The 18,564-nt window shown below is 36.4% G+C and overlaps 1 protein-coding gene across 2 annotated transcripts in view; it reads right to left on the minus strand.

Annotated features, from left to right (window-relative positions):
* SLC36A4 (solute carrier family 36 member 4) overlaps positions 1 to 18,564 on the minus strand; it is an 84,915-nt gene that overhangs the window by 51,922 nt on the left and 14,429 nt on the right. For both annotated transcript variants that reach the window (XM_042793332.1, XM_042793333.1), the window contains exons 6-8: positions 18,226 to 18,310; positions 8,843 to 9,070; positions 7,493 to 7,591 (exon numbers count right to left, since the gene is read on the minus strand). In XM_042793332.1, coding sequence (XP_042649266.1) covers positions 7,493 to 7,591; positions 8,843 to 9,070; positions 18,226 to 18,310 — 412 coding nt within the window. The remainder of the gene's footprint in view (positions 1 to 7,492; positions 7,592 to 8,842; positions 9,071 to 18,225; positions 18,311 to 18,564) is intronic.

Here is an 18,564-nt window from a genome sequence, read left to right on the forward strand (position 1 = left end):
AAGAAGTGAAAAAGTAAGTTACAATGTTTTCCATCAGGATTAATGAGTATCCCAGGAACTAAACAGAATTAAGGATCCTACACAGTCTCACAACTCTACATACAGAATTTTCTCTATCCTGGAATAAGGAACATTGGAAAACATCCACACACGTTCCAGAACCAAGACAGTTAGAAACCAACAGGACCCCGATGTAGAAAGCCTGGTAATAGAAAGGGTTCTGCAATTCACATCTTACATTTTAACATGACCATTGTCAAAAGAAATGACCATCCTATTCCAAAAAAAAAAAAAAAAAAATCAATCCATCCAAAATAGAAGGAACACACTGACAACTGTATTTGCTTTTCTTTGAAGAACAGAAAGTTTCATACACTTCCATTTGACACGAGCACAGCACCTTGACAGCTAAACTATCCATCATTTTTTCTGTGAAACACTCAAACAGCTCAAGTACAAGATAAGTTAAAGAAAACACTACGAAGACAAGCTGAAGAATACACAACATGCCACTTCCCACTACAATCTTCTTCTTTCAAATGCCTTCACCATTGCAACATTTTTCCTTTCCACCTCTCCCATTTCCTTTAGTATTTTTTCTTCCTGCTGCTCTTGATAAATCGATATGATTATTAAGCCACAACACTTATTATGGAGACACTACCGATGTCTGCAGAAATATTCAACAGTGGATGGTTGAGGCTCTTTCAAATCTGGGAGAGCATGTATTATTCATAAAATTTTTTTTTGTTTAGGAACACTATGCCTGAGTGAACATTCAAGAAGATTACCAAGTTTAAAAGTCCTTTGACAAAATCATAGAAAAAGAAACATTTGAACTTGCAAGCATCAGGTATGGGATGCCACTTAAAAAAGAAAAGTTATACTCAGGAATCTTCTGTTTGTGTTGTAAGATTCACATAAATATAGGAAGTATTAAAGATAGAATATGTATAAGCAAATGGTTCTCCAGGGTAAAAGAAAGTTTCCCCATACTCAGGAAATGCAGGATATTGGTAAGGAATATTTAACTTAATAAAGAGGTAATAACAAGTTGCCTGAGATTTCATCAACAGTCAGCTAAATATGGCAGATGATGAATTTTTTACACTTCCTGATATATTTTTTCATCTGCTACATCTAACAACATTCTCCATTTCTACACGTTTGCCTGTAATCTTTTTCCTCTTCTCTTACATTAATTATCTTCAGAGACATCCAAACCAAGCGATGTTACACAGTAGCTATTAACATGCCTCTTACTGACACAACATTTAAAGTCCACATTTACCACGTTCATTTAGGAGTAGGTCATCTCCACAGTCACCCACAGTTGCTTCTCCAAATGCAAAAACATCCTCTGAGAACTCCCACCTTTCATATTTTGAGGATACAAACCTTTGCATCATCTCAAAAGAATGCCAATGAAATTGATACACCCCAGTCTAGAGACGCCCCAAACAGCTTTATGTCATGTTACCTGCTAAATGTCTGTTTCTGACAAATCCACATCCAGACAACAGAAGAGTGCCATTGGGTTTCATTAATTTTTTTAAAGGATAACACGAATCTGGCAAAAGAATTTTTGACAATGCGATGCTTTTATCTCAAAGCCACAGGCCTAACAAGCTCATCTGCATAGCTTTCAAAATCCAAATAATGACATTTAAAGATTATAATCCACTTAGTTTTCTCTTTTTTTAAATCTCTTTGATTTGGTTAGCTGCTGCCTAGTGTGATTCCAGAGCCTTTCTTTGATATACAAATACCACCCTACCTTCTACTGTGAAGCTGTGATATCCAAGTTCAAAAGCAGTTTCAATAGACATCTTCAAGTAATAGGCTAAATGTCAGAAGGCTTATTTTCCAAACCTGAAATTAATGTTGGAAAGTAGCATTTTTCTCTTTGCTAGGCTAATCAGTCTGCAGCACTCAGCATGGGAAAAAAAGAAAAAAAAAAAAAAAAAAGAAAAAATACCCAAACATACTCAATTGTACAAACCATGCTTAACTTAGCATGTAATAAAAAAGAAAAATATTTCTATTATTTAAATATTATGAATCTATTTCACCCTCCCATCCCCTGAAGCTTATATTAAAATATCACTTCCACATTTGGATTTGGTTTTTATACCTTGAATGAGAAAACCAACCAGACTTTCACGGCAAAATATTCATTAAGTGTAACTGCTATTATATAATTACACAAAGCTATTACCTGCACATGGTAATGTTACCAACATATCCAAACCTGAAAGCTTTGGTTTTACACTCTTCTGAAAAGTATGTTCAAGAGGTTTAACTACATTTTGGACATTGTCAGGGCCACAGTCTGAAGTTACTTTTTAATTCAGTAACAAAAATCTCACATTCATTATAAAAACAGACCTATTCACATTTGGAATATGTAAGAACTTGGTTCTGACAAAATAATGTTACATGTTCTGTGAAAGATATATTCACTCCATTATATCACCCGCAGCTCCTGCATTCAAGTAGTGTTTGTAGTCTCTTCTCTTCTGTGGCCTGAACACCAGCCCTGTGATTTGCCAGATGGCATCATCTGGCACAGGGAACCTGCAGTCAGAGAGAAGCTAAAGCTCAGAGGGAAAGAAGCAGCTGCAGACTCTCCCATCACCAGCAGAGACCTCTACTCAAAAAGGTCCACTAAAGGCTGAATAGGAATTTTCTCCATCTCCCCATCAACATACTATTGCCTTCTGTACCAAAATCTTTACCTTAAGGATTAAAACAAACTCAAGTATCTTAAATGGTCTGCTGTACCCACTTAAGAGTACTTTGTTTCCATTGCTACTACTGTTCCACAAACTACACTGATGACACTAGTCAATATGTTTTTCACAAGGTCACTCTAATGATCTTAACTTCCAAGTGTTAAAATCCCAAACCAACTCTCAACACTATGTATGATAAACACCAGACTGACAGCACGGACCTCTCCCTTGCTGTTTGCTGACTCCATATTAAGGGATCACTGGGTACCCCTGCTGTCAAATCCTCCTGCCAGCACACAGCGATGATTGCCACCTGGCTGCCAAGACATTCAGTTTGCAGCAGGTACCTCATACCAGTCAGCATGGACCCCATTTTGATAAACAACTCAAACGGGGAGAAAAGAAATGAATAGAAAAGCAACAGACTGCAGCACTTTTTAATCCTGTGACAAGTAGCACTCAGAGTTTAGAATGCATTAACATTAATCAACCTTTTGATAGCACTAACCTGATTTCTGCTGTAGTAATTATAGCAGCAAATGAACAACTTGCTAGCAAAACAACAAAATTGTTCAAATCTGTCATCAAATAAGAGTTTAGATTGATCTCGCAGGCAGATACGAACAGCTTAATCATAGTAATATCATCAACTCCTCGTATTAATTATTTTTATTTTAATGTAAATATCTCAAAGTAGTTTTATAGCACTGGCTGGTGAAATGTAATACTAAGAGCTAGTTAAACATGAATACTAGTTTCTAGGCACTGCCTAGGTTTATTTGAGAGTCTATATCTCAATTAGAAATAGGCTACCCTTCCCCTTTGAGTTATTACAGAAACAATTCAGTAAAATTAAGGTTCTTAAAGTCTATTTATCTAGGGATCAACTACAGCCAAAGAAATGATACTCTAACTTACTTCCACATTGCCAATTTTCTTATTACACGGGGACAGCCAATCAGTCCTAAATGAAAGGTAGATTTTAACTGAAACCAATGCTCATACGCTTACCATCTAAAAGAGAAATATGCTCTCTCAAGATCAAGAATAATATCCTGCCAGGAATCTGCTGAATAACTGCACCTCCCTGAATCACATACCCCATATTGAACAGGACTTTAGACTCCTCTGTTTAATTAGTCTCACTAATTTTAATAGTTACTGAAGAACTGTAGTCATACATCAAGTGATGACAAGTGCCAAACTAATAGAAAATATTAAAAAAAAAATCAATATATAAAACCTTTTTGAAACACCAGGATGAAAAAAAAAAAAAAACAGTGCTAGAGTATTATCCCTGTAGCCAATTATTTGGTTCAAAGAAAACAGAAAAAGAAATGTTTCCATACTGAACATGGCATTATGAACTGCCAATTATTTCCTGTCTACATTAGCCACTTTCCTGTTAATAAAAACAAAATTAAGTATCTGAAAATAAATCCTCCTGACTGCTATAGCTAAGGTGTACTGTTTTATACTGTGCCTTATAGATCATTTATTCCTCTACTCAAATTGTTGATCATTAAATACTCCCAGCGGGAAAGACCATTTTACATAGAACAGCAGTGATAGAGAAACCACACCGAGGGCAATTTTCCTCTACTGTCAGGTTCTGCTTAAGATGACTTAACCAGCCCAAAAACCTTAGAATTTCATTTGCTGTCCCTGTTCATAACATTCAATAATCTGGCAGCTCTCAGATGAGTACAGCGTGAATTATCATGAGGAATGTCTGGAATCAAGGAAAAAGAAAAAAGAGGCCTCATAACTGCTTAAGAATAACTTATTGCATAACATGAACCAACCATAATCAACTTTTCTGATAAAATTAAGGTCTTAAGTCTTCTGTTTATAATGTTGTGTTCAGATAGCTTCACAGAAATAAGTGTTATTTGCAATACATTTAGGAATAAAGTCTAAAATTAAGTCTCTAACATCAACACCAAGATTAGCGAAACTCATTTTGAGTGCCTGCAATCAGAGAGCAAACTAAGGAGCCAATCTAATTCAATAGTGGGGTTTCTTCTCCTTACCAGAACTATCCAACCATATGGATATAAGAACAACATTTATTAAGACACAGAGTAACGGGTTATCACAAATTAGCAACTGACTATGTGAATATGCTTAATCCATTGTAATGTGAATTGAAGCGCCTTAGCTTACATCTCAATGAAAAAATTTTACACGTGTTTCACTTCACAATTGCAAGAGGTCACAAACACACATACAGATATCTCAAAGTTCAGTCTATGATGGTAACTTACTAAGCTGTAGTAACTAGTTATCAATTAAATCAATCACCAAGAATTGTATAAAATATTAACTAATTCACTGAATTAAAAGAATGAAAACTGAAATGCAATATTGAAGTGGAAACACCTATCTCACTTTGCTTCGCTCATCTTTTTTATTTCACACTCAAACAACTTTATTTTGTACTGATTATTGAAACCCATAAAATAATTATTTTCTTCAAATCTTCTCTATGATGCATACAACTACAGCACAAGAATGCACAGCAAACATGATGCATGCTCAAAATATCCCTGAGAGGGAGACATATTAATATCATTCTACACCTAAGGAAGAAACACTAAGCTCTAGATTTTCACTTTTACTGTAATTTTAATTTGTAAAAGTAGCCACAGTTTTTTAACAGTACATGTAATGTAAACACAAAGTATATAAAATTATAATGAACATAAACATTTAACTGGTTCGCAAAAACCAGTAACAACAACAAAAAAAAAAAAAACTAAAAAGCATTCTTCATTTGCTTTGAAGGGTAAGTAAATTATGATCAAGTAAGAAATTGAGACAGCCTATAAAGAAATACGTGCAATAACTGTAAATGGTAATATCTAATAATATCGAGCAAGATTTTTATGTTTTAAAGGTATGATTCAAATGAACCCTACATTACATGCTTTTGCATAGAAGAAGGTCAAAAATGTGGAGTTCCTGAAGAAGTCATTAGTAAGAACTAGGGATTCAATCATGCACAATGATATGGGCATTTCTTGAAAGGTTTACATCAGAAGTCAATGCTACTATTGCTGATGGAAGTTTAAGAAGCTGTCTAACATGGGATCTAATGTGCAAGAAAATAATTACCATAAATAAATTCCCTACCTATAACTCATTAAACTACTAATACCAAATGGTAAGCCTTCTGCACTTTCCTGAGGCCCACAGGACTCTCATTTGGGATTTCATGGACACAAACACACACCCACAAGCTAAGCAGTACATGAGCAACAAAACTAACACAACTGGGATATATATCAGACCTAGTGTACATGGCTTGCATTTACACACCTGAAGTAAGTGCATCCTCTCCCAGATACAATTTAAGAGCAAGAAGCTTAGTATAGCCCAATTTATCAGATACACTAGGCATGAGTTTTTTGCCCAAAACCTGTAGGCATCAAACCAACCCAGACAAATGGCTGTTTTTCTATGACAGGACTTCCGATGATGAAAGGAAAGATGTCTACATACACCCAGATACAGCGTAGCTAAACCTCTGCTTTGATCAGTTCGCAGTTTGAGAAACAGTAGAGAACAGTTTGAGAATTGGAGATTCATGGTCACTAGATCCACATTCCCTGCATGAGAAAACATGCTTTTGTAACATAACAGGAGCTAAAAGTTTTTGCTACTCAGCTCTTCTGGCAGTGATAATATAGCAGCAGGGTGAAATAGTCTGATTTAATTCAGTGCTGAGTTCCAGAAAATAAAAGATATTTGAAAACATACATGTGTTATGTCAATGACAGTAATTTCAGATTAACTGCATGCTGGTTTGGGGTTGTTTTGCTTTGTTTGAGGTTCTTTTTATTTGGAGGGTGGAAGTGTTGTTTGGTTTTTAGTTTTAAGCATACAGTAACACTTGCTGAAGTATGTAATTGTATTAGTAACAAATGAAGTGCATATAGTAATTTTCCTACAGTTTAAAGACATTATGACCTACCATTCCTAGAAGCCTCTTTGGCTATTTTTTAAAAGATGCCATGTGGAATAAAAGTGCTAACTAACTTGCACACTTTGCTAGTGTAAGATAGAATTAGAAAGCCCTTAGAAACAGTAATATGTGATCAAAAGAGATGCACTTCTGAAAACCAGATTTTTGGAGTGATAAATCTAATTGTCATCTTTCAGGAAATCATGAAGAACTGAGGTTCATTGTCAGAATGCAATGAATCAAAAAATACTCTGAAATATCTATCCTTTCTCTTATCTCCATCTCGATCAAGTCACACCTGTAAGACAAGTTTGAGGCAGTAAGAATAATATATTTCTGATAAATCACTCTGTCTTCCGTGATTCCAAAGGAAAAGAAGAATGATGAATACATTTCTATTTTTACACACTCATCACCTAAAACTGAGCTGCTGAATCATTATAATTATAGTATCATATTATTAGCTGAGTACTGTATTAGTATATAGCATATTATGATACTACTTATTATTACACTATTTTCTCAATCTATTTGGAACTAAAAGTGTTCTTGTAATTTGGGAAGGTGCTAAGTGTCCAAATAGCAATCGGTATTCACCAAAATCCTCTTTGATGGGGATGTTGTGTCCTCAACTTTTGCCTCATTTGACAAGACAAATTAACTCTTTTCATATCAGCGTAGGAGACTGGTGCTTCAACAAAAATAGATACATAACAACAAGAGTAAAACCGCCTGTATCCCATCATCCAGCAGAGATTCAGGTATTTTGAAGGCAGTAAAAACCACTTACCACACCAATTCCTTCAAAAGCAAATATTGCAGTCCCAAAAAACAGTGGGTACTTCTTCCAGCCAACCACAGGAGACAGTTTTCGAGGATCTATGATATCCTGAAGAAAACAAAACAAAACAGTGCTATGTAATGTGCATTATCTCTTCCTACATGTGTTATGCTACAGGAAAGTCAGTATATGTTGACAGTGGTGTATATGTTGATATATACAATCCCTGGTTTCCCTCCCAAACTTAGTCCTTTATACACATTTATAGTCACCTTCTCACCCCACCCCCCCACACACATGCAGATATACTTATTCTAGGTTCATATTACTGACAGTAGAAATTTTCAGATTTGAAGTATCACACTGGTGTATATGAGTGAGCATCAATTAAAACAAAAGGCAAAGCTGACACCTCAAGATTAATCTTCTGCAAACTTACGCTATACTCATAGTATTGCATTTTCTTATCTGCTTTCACACGGCACAGATATTCTTCATAACAATAAGGGACAGTAAAAGGAAGTATTTTTAACACAAGCTGAGTTCCTGTAGATCAATTAATTGCTCTCTGTCTCCCTCAATCTCTCTATTTAACTTCTCCTGCCTTCTTGCCCAGCCAATACCTCTCACTGGTTTTTCTGCATTCCTCCTCATCCTCCATTTCCATTTCATAACACTCATGTGAAAGCTTTCTTAAACAGTGGCATTCACCACTTCTCCACACCGTGTACGCAACAGTGTCTATCCCTTATCACTTTTCAAAAATCACAGGGAAGAAAAATGTAGAGGTTTCTACATGTAATTTTTTTTTCAGCCATCAGTTTAACTTGTTCCATTGTGAAATGCTTCCAAATATGAAAAATAGCAGCAACCGAGAAAACACAGCAACTATTCAACTTCTCAGGAGGCAAAAGTCTGAAATATCTATTCTTAAAGGGTAAGTCTTAAATTTTTCCTGATTGTAGTGGAGAAACACTAGAAATAAATGTTGTTGTTGACAGTGTCCTTCTGTTGCAACAGAAAGATTGACCACAGATTAAAATCTTGCTGGTTCTGTGTGCTATCCATAAAAAAATCACATATTCTTCCACAGAAGGACTCCAGATCATTACAATACGTATTTTTATTATCTTAAGAGCACCAATATTATCCTTTTTTTCAAAACTACTGTAAAAGTCCATGTTTAAATCATGTCTCAAGTATTAACGCACCTCCTTAAATTAAGAAGCCTCAATAAAATAGAAGATTATTCTGCCTTTCAGAAATTGTCAGTCAGTATATATCTATCAGAGACCAACTGCCACATGCAACAAATGCAACTTGCCATGCTGAAAAAGACAATATTTATTTTATACTCACTCTAACAATATACTGGTAAATGATCACCAGGCTGACAGCCATTGACAGATTGGCAAGTAATGAAAGCAAGGAGAGGCTCTTAAGGTCACGAATAAAGACTAGGAGGATCAAGAATGGCAGGAAACACAGCATGTATATTCGTAAATCAGTACTTCTTTTCTCAGAAGAACTGCTGGCAGCACTGACATTTATGGGAGCAGTTTTGTCTTCCAAGAATCCTTCATGGACCTGTAAAAACCACAAACAAACAAACAAAACAAACAAAACAAAATGTTAAACAGTGGTAGCACTGAGTCTCTGTATATGGTCACATCTCTGCTTTTCTATATAGGAATTTGTCCCTCTGCTTTACCTGCCGAGTGTCAGGTGTTTCGGGACCCCTGTACTCTCAGAGCAGAAGGGAAGGCAAGGCATTTTTAGCAAAGTGTTTCATTCTTAAGACAAGTGATGAAATCAGGATGTGAAGGATCTGAAAGCATCTTTACCCCACCACTGTCTAAAGGGGAAATCCACGTGAGCAGTTTAGATCAGATTCCTTTAAGAAAGGGAGAGTTTTGTAAAATGAATGCAAGCAAGATGTATCTAGGCTTAAATATCGGAGTATGAATTTTCCTAAGGAGAGTAAAAGAGTTAGATGATCAACTCCTATTGTACCCAAGTTCAGTGCCTAATAACCTTATGCCTTTGCCATGCACATTGTAGCAGCACACATACAAAACAATGGCAGAATATGAACATGCCTTTCTTCTAATTAAAATTATTTTATTTTTCACTTTTCACTTTTTTATTAATCAACATTAACTCAACTTTAAAAACCATGAGCTCTGAGAGAGAGTCCTGTACCCATTAAATTGATAATATAAAGCAATGCCTACAGATAAATAGTAGTACACAATGTGAAAGCATATTAGGTTTTTTTGTATATAACTTTACAACAGTTGCCTATGGTGCAATTCAGAAGACAGAGTCTGGCACTATTCACAACACTCATTGCTTCTTTTGGAAAATGTTAATGTGGTATAACTGTCAAAATTTGTTTTATGGAAATATATTCTGTGCTACATGCACGCCACAATCAAAACATCAAGAGCTGGTGGTTATTCTGCTTACTGCAAAATTAGAACAGTTCAAATAAATTTGCTTTAAATCTTATCATGCCTTTTCCCTAGGAGTGCATCCTTGCTTTCTCCTTCCACTGCATTCACCATCTTACAAATCAGCACGATTGTTCTTAACCTGTTCATGCTGCAGAAAGCATTTGGCTTGATGACTACAAAAAGATACCTAGACAGTGGGGGATAAAAAAAAAAACAAAAAACAAACAAACAACTAGATCCTTATAGCACAGAGAGATTTCCCATTTAAACAAAAATGGGAAATCAATGCATAACAAAACAACTGGAGACAATACACTGACTCCTAAATGCAGTCAGACAACCAACTACTATAGCCACAGTCTTAATATAGAACTGAAATCAGAAGAGGACTCTATAATTCTACAATCCCAGAGAAGTGTACAAGAGTAGCAATTCTTAAATATTATTATTCTTATCACACAGTCCACAGACATAGTCCCAAGACTAATTAATTTATGGGCAATTCTTTCACTGTGGTTTGTTCTTTAAAATGTCAGTTATTACCTGTGCAAGTGAAATAATAAGATCATAGATCCTGCCTCAAAAATCCAAATACTTTAAGCTGTTACAATAAAAGGGTAGCATTTACATTACATTACAATGTAAGCTTTTATGTAGCCATGGCAGTCCTAAGCAAACACCATAATTATCAGTACACAATGGCATCTATTTTATTTTTATATAGGTCACAGTAACTCAGGGCTACTAATTTTTTACTTTAAGGAAGAGGACTAAGCGGAGAAGAGAGGACAGGCTGGAGATACGGTAGACAATCAAGGAATCACTGGCACTATGAGACTTTCATGAGGCAGAGCGAGTCCATTGATAATGTAAAACCAAGTGTACGTAAACCAAGAAATTCAAATTGACAAGTTTGCCAAAACTCAGACTTCACAAGTCTAGGAAAAAAAAAAAAAAAGTGCATAATTTGCTTTATTTCCATTGTTTGAAACAATCCACAAACTCAGCAAGACAGAATTAACTTAAAAGTCTTTTCTCTTTAACAAAAAGCACTAGACAGATTTTTTTCATTAGGAAAAAGGGAAAGATGAAAACTTCAATTCTGCAACCACACCTTTTTCCAGAAATCTCACTTTAAATGACAACAGAGGACACGAGTCATTACAGAAACACTCAGGGTTTCCACCTTGCAAGAATCTTAAGTGTCAAAAGACATTTAACATCTGCTAGTTTTCATTAAGACAACATTTTTAGAAAGCTATGGAGGAGAGCTAAATACATTTAAAACTGAATTCCAGTGAATGCACACAGCTACAATAACTACACTTTGCCAAGCAATGTGTCAAACACTTAACCAAATTACTTTCCTAACGCCACTTTTCTGCTTTCCCACCATACTCAGAATAGAAATACGGAACAAGAACTTTAACAGCCTTTCACTTTAATAACAGTCTTGTGAGTTTATTTGCTTGCATGCATTCACAGGTAGCCAGAGCTGCTCTGCACACAAGGACACAAAAGAGGGTTTTCTGAGAATTACAGTGTGATTTGAGCATATAAATCCCACTGAAAACCTCAGCTATAATAAATACTTAACCTAATGTACCTTCAATTTATCTAAACGTCTCTATGATTGATAAGCTACTTAAAAAAAAAAAATGAAGTATTCCTAAAAAAATAACTGCAGGCAGGATACAGTTTAGGTTGTAAAATACGTTTTTAAAATACTACAGTATAAATCAGCTTCTATTCAAATAATTTCAAGCATTCAACCACTTCAGTTTTCTCTTAAGACAAAAGACATTCTATTTTTATATACAAACCCCAATAAAAAGTTTGTAAAATCAGAAATGTTTGTTTTGTTTCGTTTTGTTTTTTCTATTAATACCACCAGATTCCAACTAGACATTCAACTGGAGCTTACTGGCTAATATGGCTGGAAAATGTAGTACACAATACTCTATATAATTCTATTCAAGATTATTTCTACTGTGATCAGCTACACTGGTGATGGGCTTAAGATCAGATCACACTTCCATGTTGTCTTAGGTAAGAGTGGTCATATGAAATAGAATTTATCTGCCTTTTATTTTCACAAAAATATGAGGAAAGCACAGAATACACTACAGCTGCACACAAACTCTCCACAACCATCATCATATGAATGACTACTGATGCAGAATCAGCAAAACATAGCCAACAAATTATCAGACTGTGAATCCCTGACCCTAGCTTCCCACCTGTACATTTCAGATAAGAGTTATATTCCTACAATAAACTTCAACACTGTAGTCTGAGTTACAACGCTGTAAGCATGGCACCCCTTCTCCTTGCATTCTTCCCTGACCCAGCATGCACCAGAGGAAGAAAATGGAGGCCAAATGGATTCTCAAAAATGTCATGACTTGCAGAAACCTGCATCAGATCCTGTTCCTTGAAATACAGTTTAAAGAAAGAAGTCAGGGCATGAAAGACATTCTAGTTGGGAGGAAAAAAAAAAAAAAAAAGAAATGTCAGTTCCACAAAATCCAGTCTTCCTGCTGCCCCTTCCTCTCTTCCACGCTATCATTTGAGTCACTTTGCTGTGACAAGTCTCTTATCTACTACACATATTCTGAACAGTCATCGCCATTACCTCATCCAAAAATGGAGGCTTAGATTCACTGAATCATAGAATAATTTAGGTTAGATAGGACTTCAGGAGGTCTACAGTCCAATTGTTTGCTCACAGCTCCATCAGATATGGGGTCAAAACAGATTGCTCTTCTCCCCATTCTCCAGCTGTGTCTCGAAAACTTCTAAGGATGCAGACCGCACAAGCTCTCTGGGCAACTGGTTTCACTACCTGACTATCTTAATGTTTTCCTTTGCCTCAGATCAGAAATTCCTGTGTTATTTTATGATCATTTTCTCTTCGTCTCCCACTTGACCTCAATAAAGAGCTTGGTTTAATTTTCTAGACTTCTTTGCAGTCCTGGAGAGCTCCTGGTAGGTACTTCAAAAGCCAGCTTTTCTCCAAGCTGAACAAGCCCAGTTTCCCCAGTCCTCACAGGGCAAGTGTTCCAGCCCCAATCATTTCAGAATCCCTCCTCTGAACTCATTCAAGTTTGTCAATGACCTTCTGGTACCGGGGATATCCAAAATCTGACAGAGTATTCTAAATGTGGCCTAACAAATGTGAAGTAAATCATGATAATCACTTTCCTCAATCTACCAACAACTCTCCAATTCTCCTGTTCATACAACCCAGGCTGCTGTTGGTTTCCTTTGCTGTCAGGGCACACTGCTGGCTCATGATCATGACCACTACACTCTGAGCCTGACCATACAACCAGCCTTCCCCCTCCTCTCCCATCCCCCCACCCCCCAGCTAGTTGTCCACCCACCCACCCATCCATCCGTCCATCCATCCATCCATCCAGACAGACCATAACAGCCTTACTTGGATACAAGGATATTGTCAGACACTGTGAAAAACCTTGCTAATGTCAAGGTGACATCTAGTACTTTCTCATTACGTACAAATTCAGACGTTTTTCTTACAGAAGGCAATCAAGTTGGTCAGTCCCTTCGTAAATCCATGCTGACTGTTTTCAGTCACCTTATTGTCCCTATTGTGCCCAGAAATGTGCTCCAAGAAGACTCAATCCCTGATTTTTCAAAAGGTTTGAAGAGAGGCTCTGTATGGTCTTTCAAAGACTTCAGATTTCTCCCAGCACTCTCGGATACAGCCCATCTGGTCCCAGACTCATTCCATTCTTTTTGCCCTCAGAGCACAACAGTGACACTGCTTTAACCAGACTTCAACAGTATAAAGCAGAGTAATTCCTTATTCTCTTCCAATCTTTGTTCTGTATGGTCAGAGCTGTCATTGTATGAAGGTTATTTAACTCAGAAAAAGGAAGAAACCTTATTTATTTGTGACAGCCTTCACCCTGGTGAGATTTGACCAACCCTAGAGGATTATTCTGCTGTAAGTCTTTAGATAAATAAAAAAGGAAAATCAAGAGCCCTACCTGAAATGGTCCTGTTTCCTGAAGCCTATCTTATGAAGGATTGCAGCTTTGCATAGAGAAAACACACGTGAAATCATTAGTTATGTTCCACTTACCCCCTAATAACTGCTGAAGGTGCACACACTTATCCCAGGCAACATATTTTAGAGATCCGCCTGCCGTCAGATGAAGAGATTACTGTGAACTTGAACACTGCTAAAGACAGCAGTATTGTCTGGGTGAGGAGGTTTCTGAAGTTTACTCTCCACTAGATGTTACTTGTATGCAGAAAATGTGAAGTCCATGACTTCAAAATTAATATTTCAATTTATTAAAAAAGGAAACTTTTGAAAGCTTCAGTTTAACTTTGACTGTCAAGCTGTTTATATATAGGTTTTAGCAATATTAAAATACTTTGGGGGTAAATTTTATATACACATACATGTATATACCATGTAACTGATACTATGGACACAATTATACTGATATAAAAGCACAGGACAGTTTATTCCCTTTTGTGGATATATATATATACCTTTAAATTGACTTCATATCAACAATGTTTAACATCAGTCATGGCAATACCACTTATGAGTTTAGGCAAGGCCACAGGAAATATCCATACTGCAGAACTGGATTTTGAGACATGACAGAATAGTGATTCTGTATATTGACTCAGAAGAGGCACACCAGATAAGATCCAGCAAAGGTTAATCTTGTGGGAGAGCTAAACAAACAGGTAAATGAGATTGACACGTGGAAGAAAGTGGAGTCCGAAAGTAAATGCAAAAATTATAAAAAGTAAGGATCACTATTGTCCTTCTTAAATGTTTCAGAGATCATTTAGTCATGGTATTTCATTATTACTCAGTACTCAACTTTTCAAACTACACATTTTTCACACTTCTAATTTTATGTCCAAGTACAATTTCTTAAGGATTTTAGGTATGTTTTTTTTTTCTTTCCATTTTACAGAAACTTTTTTTTTTTGGGGGGGGGGGGGGGGGGCTGGGGGAGGTTGGTGGGATTGGGAGGGTGGTGGAAATCAAAATTCTATTATGTAGCATCCCACTGATGTGTCATCTTCAAAGTTCTGAATATCTAATAAAGGGAGGGCTCCCACACAGCAAGGACTTGTGTGGCATTTTTTATCTTTATCAGCAAACAATTAGAAAAGGACACTTTTCCAGAGAACTTAGCAAATATTCAGGAGCAACTTGATCAATGCCAAGACTGTTGACTTAAGGTCTTCTGTTGCTCAAGCAGAAAAGGCAAAGTAACTATTCCATGAATGGGAACCATGCTCTGTTGGCCACAGATCCTTTTTTCTATCCCACTGTGATCCTGCTCCAGTCTTGCTACAGTCAACCACCAGCTCTTTTTCCATTTTTACCATTCTTCTCCAATTCTACACACCTTCACCCATAAACCCCATATTTGCATGCTGCCAGACTTAACCAGAACTCTCTCCACCAACCTGAGTTTCTTTGGTGCCCTAGGAAAATATTCCTTATGAAAAGCTTCATTTTAAATTTTACGTAACTGGAAATAGGGTCTTGTAGCACAAAGCATCTGGAAAACTATAAATGTAACACAGCTAACATTGTTATAATCCCACAAACGCTAATCAGAAAAGATTTAGCACCAGAAGCTATGCAGCATATCCATTAATGAAAAGGGTATATCAAACATTTAGTATAATTCAAAAGATGAAATAAATATTTAGACTCACATGCACCACTGTGTGTCAAACTAAATATTCACCTCAAAGTTACGTGGACTGAGGAATACCAAATTCACGTCAGAACCATTCTAAATTGCTTTGTTGCTTTTTTGTTCTGTGAAATAGTAAATAAGGTGAAGGAAGAGACTACTAAATTTGGTTTGGTACTAGTTTTAACTAGGAATATCAAAGAAAAGATCTCAGTGGAGGTTCTCACTGGTTCTGGTGGGCTCCTAGTTTGCACACACAAACATAGTAGGAGTATAGAGCATAATGCAGCAGTATTGGTCAAGGAACGGTACTAGTAACATATTTCTTGTATTTTTCCTGTATCTTAGTTCCCCACTCTTCTGTTCACCTTCCTCATCCTTCCACTATCCTAATTACAGATTTAAAGCAGCACCAATTTGTGTTCTTTGGTGCCCTCTACGGGACAGATTTCTGTAACAGAAAGTTGCCAGGAAGAACCACAGCCTTCTCCCTCCAAGAGGAAAGAGCACAGGGCAACGTGTACCAAATACACTTGGAAGAGAGACTTCTGGATGGCAGATGACTTTAATTCATTCACAGGGTACATACACCATGCATCTCCGCAGCTACTACTTTTGCAGTGGTTGCTCTCCTGCAGGACCTTCCAACTATTCTTCAAGAAAGCAGCAACAAGTTTCCTGAAGAGGTTTCAGGTTTTTTTCAAAATCTACAAAAGCCAAACTTTCAGTCTCATATTTTGCTTAAGGCCAAAATACATATATAACAACTGGTTGATCAGGTACATATTTGATAGGAAAGGTTTTAAAATTTGACAGGACAAACTTACATTACAAATGATACAATAAAAATCCCCACCTCAAAAGGCAAGGAAAAGGACATCAGATATAAAATAGGATTTCTAGGTATTGAAATAGATTGTGACAGTAGGACTGTAGTTTTTAAGGTTGTGGGTTTTTTTCTCTCCTAAGGCACAAATGACACAGTATCCAGCTTCCAAACACACAAATTCATCTCATCTTAACAGGATCCTTATTTGAATATTTTTTAAACACAGTATCAATACAAGGGGAAGAAAACAACATACTATCTTCTATTTATTAACTGCCCAAGGGGCCCTCTTCTTCCTAATTAAATTAAACTATGCCAAAATACCTTTATTCTACCTTTTGGGTGGAATAAGAGTCCATATGGATGATTAATGCTCAGTAACCTGCCATACCTTATTCGTCATCCACTTCACTAATTATAGAAGCACATGTTTACACACAGGCCCAGACTGATCCTCATTAGCTTCATGTCAAGTAACTATCCATTATCTTATGACCAGAAAAGAGCATAGTACATTGGTAGACTCCTGGCATCTTAATAAGCCCACAGAGGTGAGAGCACCACATGCTCAAAGTGCCTGTGGCTCCTGTTTGAGCATCCAACCTGTGCTGGCTGACCTCCCATGGACCACCAGCTCAGACACACAAACTGCTGACTGCAACTGCAAAGTGCACAAAGAGGATGGACCAACAGACCTCAAGGACCCCATCAACAGAAAAATCTCTGCCAATGAGAAAAAGAAAAACTTAGGACAACTGCAAAATGAGAGACCACAAACATAAGCGAAAGCAGGAACAGCTGTCATGAAAGTGACAGGCATGGTTTTGTTTGCTTTTGTCAGTGATGGATGGTTGTGGGAGAAAAAAGGGATAACTGGGTTTTATTGAAAGGTTTGGGGGTTGCTTAGGAGGTGTAAAGGCATTTGTGGTTGTGGGAATTCATCTGTAATTTTTAATTGACTTTTTGATAACTATAGCATGATGAAATATTTGATTTTTAGACAATTATTAGATTCTATCATGTCTCCACTCTAATAGTTAAGATAGATACACAATAACAATATTCAAAAAGATAAAATGTATCCACAAAGAGAAAAGAACAAATCACTTCTAGCTAGAACATGAAATAAAGAACTTAGTGCTGATAAGAAATTTTAAGCTTCTACAAAAAAGAAGCTGTCTAACAGATAAGAAAGCATTTGGAACTGACTACTGAGGAGGCTGCATAAACTTCAAATGTCAGGCATTTTTAAGAACAAAATCAGGATTGGTTTAGATACAATGGATTCTGTGGCAGATGAGACCATTCTAAAAAATGGAAGGGACTAAACAAGAATCAAAGAAAGATTCCAGTGACATGAAAAGGGTAAAATAGGCCCAGGAGATTGGCAGGAAAAAAAAAAAAAAAATGGTCACCAGAAGGCCTGGGGAAAAAAAAAAAAAAAAATTAGGAACAAGTGGCTCCTTGACCAGTTTCAGCCTTTTTTTCTACCATTAATTTTTAAATTCAACAAACAAATCAGAGGGCAATGAAACCAAAGACTTGAACAAGATCGGAATTTAGTTCACCTTGCACATTGCTCTTTCTTACCAAAAGCTCTTTTGTGGAAACCATGGTAGAACCCATTCTGTGCATATCGCAACTTCACATTTTACAAGTAGTTCTGTTGGACTTTACAAGGATAGGAAATAAAAGTGAATAAAAGTTAATCTAAACCCATAACTGTTTCTATACAATAACATTACTCACTTGTTTCACATTTTCTGCCAAGAACACAACATAAACACTACAAAATCCCAGCTGTGTTATCACTAGGAAAAAGTCCACAATGCACCTGAGGACAAAGAAACAAACATACATTATACTTAGGATCCAAACAATTAACCCATTTCTACCTAATATACAATTACTGCTCCTTTTTACAGTAGCCAAAAATGCTAGATTCAAATGCCATATTAATCTCACAAGCACTGCAATGCAGGTTCCTCTTATGGCAGAGCAGGGTAGTTTTGTCTATGTTTGTTTTTTAAAGTAACATTGAGTAGGCATCAAAGTTTCTCAAAAAAAAAAAAAGGTACATATTTTAAA

This window comes from Tyto alba, unplaced genomic scaffold, assembly GCF_018691265.1.
Source record: "Tyto alba isolate M040663 unplaced genomic scaffold, T.alba_DEE_v4.0 Super-Scaffold_2, whole genome shotgun sequence".
In the NCBI taxonomy this organism is placed as follows: domain Eukaryota; kingdom Metazoa; phylum Chordata; class Aves; order Strigiformes; family Tytonidae; genus Tyto; species Tyto alba.